At 43.8% G+C, this 6,246-nt stretch overlaps 1 protein-coding gene across 1 annotated transcript in view; it reads right to left on the minus strand.

Annotated features, from left to right (window-relative positions):
• LOC119336827 (molybdenum cofactor sulfurase-like) overlaps positions 1 to 710 on the minus strand; it is a 6,940-nt gene extending 6,230 nt beyond the window's left edge. The window contains exon 1 of the mRNA XM_037608908.1: positions 143 to 710. Coding sequence (XP_037464805.1) covers positions 143 to 255 — 113 coding nt within the window. The 5' untranslated portion in view covers positions 256 to 710. The remainder of the gene's footprint in view (positions 1 to 142) is intronic.
• Positions 711 to 6,246: the final 5,536 nt, after the last annotated feature.

Below are 6,246 nucleotides of genomic sequence, written 5' to 3' on the forward strand. Positions count from 1 at the left end.
TTTAACTGCCAAATCGCCATCACTCTCAGCTCAAGAACCATACTTTCTACAGGGGACAGTAATCCACAAAAAAAGAATCCAGTTTTCCCCTCTGAAACTCTCTTGTATGAATAAATTGAGAGAAGCGTGAATGGGTTAAGCACCTTGGAGGCGCTGGAAGTCGGCGGCCCGCATCTGGTCGACGCCCCTGGGCGCGTCCGGGTAGCCGTACTCGCCGCCGAACTGCTCCAAGAACTCCTCCCTGCTCCGGTCCATGCCTCCCTCCGTCCCACCCTCGCCCCCCCTGAATCCTCTCAGCCGGAGACGGACAGGGCCGGGCAGATTAGCTGGAGCGAGCCGGAGCGGATCCTGATTGATTCAGTGGCGAGAGTGGAGCTAGTGGCGGCAGGCGTGGCGCGCACTGGGCCAATTAGATTATTCTCCCCTCGTGCCCGGAGTGGAGAAAGGGAGCCAGACGGCGGTCGTTGGGGTGCTCGGCGGGGGATTAAAAATTGCTTGCGTGTGGCGTCGGCGGACGGCGAGAGGCGGAGGGCGGGCGGTGGCTTGGGCTACGCACGTAATGGCTCACGCACGCACGGATTGACCCCTCCTGGCGGGCTCCTAGTCCTCCCCCATTGGCTGCCCTCCCGCGGTCAATGGAGGCGACACGGAGCTTCTGCAGACGCATCAATGGCGTCACATCTTGTCATTTTTCTCTCCACAAGAATGCTGAGCAGTGATGTGGTAGGCGTCCAGGCCAGCTCACTTGAGCGCATTGTAACTGCTGAGTGCGATGGCCTGGCCCGCATGGTGGTGGGCTGGAACGTGCAGGCTGGGCCTGAACAAGCCACCATTTGTTTGTCTCGTGGAACGTCGAAATCACTAATTGAGTAGCACTGTTACTCTCAACTCAAAAACGAGTAGCACTGTTACTAAAAAAAACTAATTGAGTAGCACTTGAGTAGCGTTGTCTCAAAAAAAAAAACTAATTGAGTAGCACTCCTTTCAGATTCTAAAAAAAGAGTAGCACTTGTTCCAAAGATCACTTCCATCTTTCTAAGGTCGCGATAAGTGGCACGCTGCATACGCGTCACTTGTCTTAAACTGGAAGTTTTCCTTTTTTTTTCCTCGATTCATTTATTCAAAATGTTTTATCTTTTAAATCGTGCATCCAAATCTCAAATCGTTTTCACCGTTGGATTCATCACGTCGAGATCTTGAAAATTAGATCCCATGTTGATTGGTTTTAATGAATTCTTTTCCACGACAAAAACCAGAGAAAAAACCAAACCGGGAACACTTTTTTCCCTTTCCAAAAGCCATTTCCGATAGGCAAGGTCGTGCCTCTCTCAAAATCAAATTTGTGCCTCTCACAGAAAAAGAGAAAACATATTTTTTTTTTCGCTTTCGAGAAGTTCGTGCCTCTCGCGGAAGCAAAATTGTGCCTCTCAAGTAACGAAAAAAAAGAGAAAATTGTTTTTTTTTCGTTTTCGAGAGGCACCACCGTGCCTCTCGCGGAAGCAAAATCGTGCCTCTCATGAAAAAAAAGAAAAAGAGAAAACACGTTTTTTCAATTCCGAGAGGCATGGCCGTGCCTCTCGTGAAAAGCAAAACTGTGCCTCTCACAGAATGAAGAAAAAAAGAAAGAGAAAACGCGTTGTTTCCCGTTTCCGAGAGGCACAGCCGCGCCTCTCGCGGAAGCAAAATCGTGCCTCTCATGGAAGAAAAGAAAAAGAGAAAACACATTTTTTCAATTCCGAGAGGCATGGCCGTGCCTCTCGTGAAAAGCAAAACCGTGCCTCTCACAGAATGAAGAAAAAAAGAAAGAGAAAATGCGTTGTTTCCCGTTTCCGAGAGGCACGGCCGCGCCTCTCGCGGAAGCAAAATCGTGCCTCTCATGGAAGAAAAGAAAAAGAAAAAACACGTTTTTTCAATTCCGAGAGGCATGGCCGTGCCTCTCGTGAAAAGCAAAACCGTGCCTCTCACAGAATGAAGAAAAAAAGAAAGAGAAAACGTGTTGTTTCCCGTTTCCGAGAGGCACGGCCGCGCCTCTCACGGAAGCAAAATCGTGCCTCTCATGGAAGAAAAGAAAAAGAGAAAACACGTTTTTTCAATTCCGAGAGGCATGGTCGTGCCTCTCGTGAAAAGCAAAACCGTGCCTCTCACAGAATGAAGAAAAAAAGAAAGAGAAAACGCGTTGTTTCCCGTTTCCGAGAGGCACGGCCGCGCCTCTCGCGGAAGCAAAATCGTGCCTCTCATGAAAGAAAAAAAAAGAAAAAACATGTTTTTTCAATTCCGAGAGGCATGGCCGTGCCTCTCGTGAAAAGCAAAACCGTGCCTCTCACAGAATGAAGAAAAAAAAGAAAGAGAAAACGCGTTGTTTCCCGTTTCGGAGAGGCACGGCCGCGCCTCTCGCGGAAGCAAAATCGTGCCTCTCATGGAAGAAAAGAAAAAGAGAAAACACGTTTTTTCAATTCCGAGAGGCATGGCCGTGCCTCTCGTGAAAAGCAAAACCGTGCCTCTCACAGAATGAAGAAAAAAAGAAAGAGAAAACGCGTTGTTTCCCGTTTCCGAGAGGCACGGCCGCGCCTCTCGCGGAAGCAAAATCGTGCCTCTCACGGAAGAAAAGAAAAATAGAAAACGTGTTTTTCCGTTTCCGAGAGGCATGGTCGTGCCTCTCGCGAAAAGCAAAACCGTGCCTCTCACAGAATGAAGAAAAAAAGAAAGAGAAAACGCGTTGTTTCCCGTTTCGGAGAGGCACGGCCGCGCCTCTCGCGGAAGCAAAATCGTGCCTCTCATGGAAGAAAAGAAAAAGAGAAAACACGTTTTTTCAATTCCGAGAGGCATGGCCGTGCCTCTCGTGAAAAGCAAAACCGTGCCTCTCACAGAATGAAGAAAAAAAGAAAGAGAAAACGCGTTGTTTCCCGTTTCCGAGAGGCACGGCCACGCCTCTCGCGGAAGCAAAATCGTGCCTCTCACGGAAGAAAAGAAAAACAGAAAACGCGTTTTTCCGTTTCCGAGAGGCATGGTCGTGCCTCTCGCGAAAAGCAAAACCGTTCCTCTCACAGAAGGAAAAAAAAAGAGAAAACGCATTGTTTCCCATTTCCGAGAGGCACGACCGTGCCTCTCGGGATAGCAAAATCGTGCCTTTCGCGGAAGAAAAGAAAAAAGAGAAAACACGTTTTTCCGTTTTCGAGAGGCATGGCCGTGCCTCTCGTGAAAAGCAAACCCGTGCCTCTCACAGAAGGAAAAAAAGAGAAAACGCATTGTTTCCCGTTTCCGAGAGGCACGGCCGTGCCTCTCGCGGTAGCAAAATTGTGCCTTTCGCGGAAGAAACGAGAAAACAGGTTTTTCCGTTTCCGAGAGGCATGGCCGTGTCTCTCGCGAAAAGCAAAACCGTGCATCTTACGGAAGGAAAAAAAAGAAAACGCGTTGTTTCCCGTTTCCGAGAGGCACGGCCGTGCCTCTTGCTGAAGCAAATACATACCTCTCCCCGAAGTAAAAAAAAATGTGTTTGAATGTTGTACGTATGTAGACAATCTTCAATGTTGTTGCCACAAAAAGTTTGTTTTGAATTATTGACTATTTTTTGAATTTTAATGTTCATGAGAAAGCATTTGAGCTCTGGAGCAAAACTCCGTGGGTAAGCAAAGAACAACTCAGTGGGTGAGAGAACTAATTATTGTTTTGTTGTACTCCCTCCATCCTTTGAGAAGTGTACTTCCAAATTTGTTGAAAAGTCAAATATTTTTATGTTTCACCCTATTTATACAATAATGCACCAACATTTATGCCATCAAATTAGTAGCATTAGATTCATGATAAAATATATCATACACCTATTTGGTTTCATAAACATTAAAATATTTTTGCACAAACTCGGTCAAACATTGAGATAGTTTGATCCTTCAACAAAGTTGGAAGTACACTCTTTAAAGGACGGAGGGAGTAGAAACTAGCGGAATGGCCTTTTTCCATAGAGAAAATACCCGCTATTGCGCACACACCAGGGGAGCATGTTCGCACAGACACAAACTCAGCTGGAAATCACATGCTTCGAGTTCTTGATTTTTGTGTGTGTGCTGGTTGTATCTTGTTAGTCATACTAGGGGTTGGGGCGCCACCCAGTGACGCCTCCTGGGAGGAAGTTTGTGCGGTGCTAGCTTGACAAGCGACCTTTCCACCCCTTTTTTCTCTAATTGTTGGTGAACATGCACATATAAGCAAGGAATTTGCAATAGAATTTACAACTAATAACAAATCAAACAACCTTTAAACAAAAAACAATATTTTAGGCCTTGATGCCTTTGGGTGGTGGATTATTCCCAACCAGATTAAACACTATATTGTATGAATAACAACAGAAAATTGTAAAACCAAACTGGCATAGAACCAATTGTACACTTGAGGGGCATGAGGTTGATGCTCGGCCAACAGTTGAAGTTTACGACGACAGAGCTGAAGCTCCTCCTGTTCACCGGCTAAAGCTCTGCTAGCAGTAGATGTTTACAGTGACGCAAGAGATGTTGTCTTTGCTCCTACTGTTCACCGGCTGCTCCGTCAGATGCTTCGCAGCCGCCTGTCCGTCCCTCTGGTGTCATTGGTCTCATCAACAGCCTCCCTTGATTGGTCATCACCTGAATTTGTGTCATACTATTTTTGTTACTGTCATTTGCATAATGTGAACTCATAGCTGCATAAATAATGAATGTTTTCTATTAACACCCAATCCGGGTAACTGTGCATACTAATCCTACTTGTACATTTGTTAACGTGCATATGCAATCCAAATGAGCGCCAGTTAAAAAAAAGAATACACGTAATAGAATGCAGCACGAGAGTATTCACTCATAAAGCAAAAGGGGTAACTCGATGACCCAAAATCATGCCTAATTCTGGTTTGAACAATTCAACAGATAAGGTATGCTCCTATTTCCTGAAATAGAAAAAGTAACTTAAGAAGTACTACGATGGTGGCGATTAAAGAATGTGGTTATGACCAAAATGTAGTAATAAGAAAAGCACTGACTACCTAATGAATAAATTTAGAAAGAACCAAGAAAAACCAATATCCGCAACAATGGAACTGCAAGTAAAATATTTTCTGGTGGTCCAATCGAATTCATATTATTAACTTGGAAGAAGATAAGCGCATATGTAGTGAAATACACATTCACTGAGATTTGAATTGCCTAGTAAGGATTTATATTGAATGGAATCGACAATCATAATAATATGAGTAGTTTTTAGCTTTTCTTGAACAACAAATTGCCTATAAAGTGTAAACAACAGAACTGTAGTGCTAGAAATGAGGATGGTATAAGTAACATTTCCTAGCATATTCACTCCTTTCAGCAGTAAAGTGCACTATCTAGTAACATCTTAATATTATTTGCATCATATAATTCTACTGGCACTAAATGGATGTTGAAACATACATGACCAAAAGTGGCATCTAAGAGAATCGAGATACCTACTATGACATATTTCTATCATTCTGTGAAACTGTTCCTACTCAACAATGTTATCATTGTACATCATTTTATCAAAACAACTAAATTAAATAATTTATGATGCAATTAAAAGATGATGTGGCAACACTATTTACCTATGCATTGTTCATATATATATATATATATATATATATATATATATATATATATATATATATATATCAGCATTTTTTCATTCATAAGGTGAAGCGGTATATCTCAGCATTTTTTCATTCATAAATCACACCGCGTGTTGCTTCAAATATATCACATACATCATGTTTCTAGGAGGTGCTAATTAAGTTCATACTAAAACAACCCACATCCAGCAAATGATCAAATCTTCCTCGCACTCTCCACTCTGAGACAACTATTTGGTAAGTGCAAGCTTTTCTTATGGGAGTATGGATTCATTCTTATAACTGTCTAAAGAACATTAGTAGTGGGTGTTTTCAACAGACTGATCGCCACAAACAAAGAACAGAGAAACAGGGAGCCTGAGAACCATAAATCGAGAGGTCAAATGAGAGGGATAGGGCTCACAAGGAGGGTCTTCTCATTGCCTCATCGTCGACATCTGCTCAAGACACATCTTGCAGGAGTCGCCCATGCCTTATTCTTCAACCACCCTGACCTCCTCTTGTGGCTGCCGTCAGCCCTTGCCTCCTCATCTGCATCCTTCTATTTTCTGCTTCAGCACTGGACATGAATAGAAGATTCAGCTAGCTAGTCATACTCTAGATCTAACAGAGGGTGCAGCATGCAAGTGAACTTG

This window comes from Triticum dicoccoides, chromosome 7B (genome assembly GCF_002162155.2).
Source record: "Triticum dicoccoides isolate Atlit2015 ecotype Zavitan chromosome 7B, WEW_v2.0, whole genome shotgun sequence".
NCBI classification, from domain to species: Eukaryota; Viridiplantae; Streptophyta; class Magnoliopsida; order Poales; family Poaceae; genus Triticum; species Triticum dicoccoides.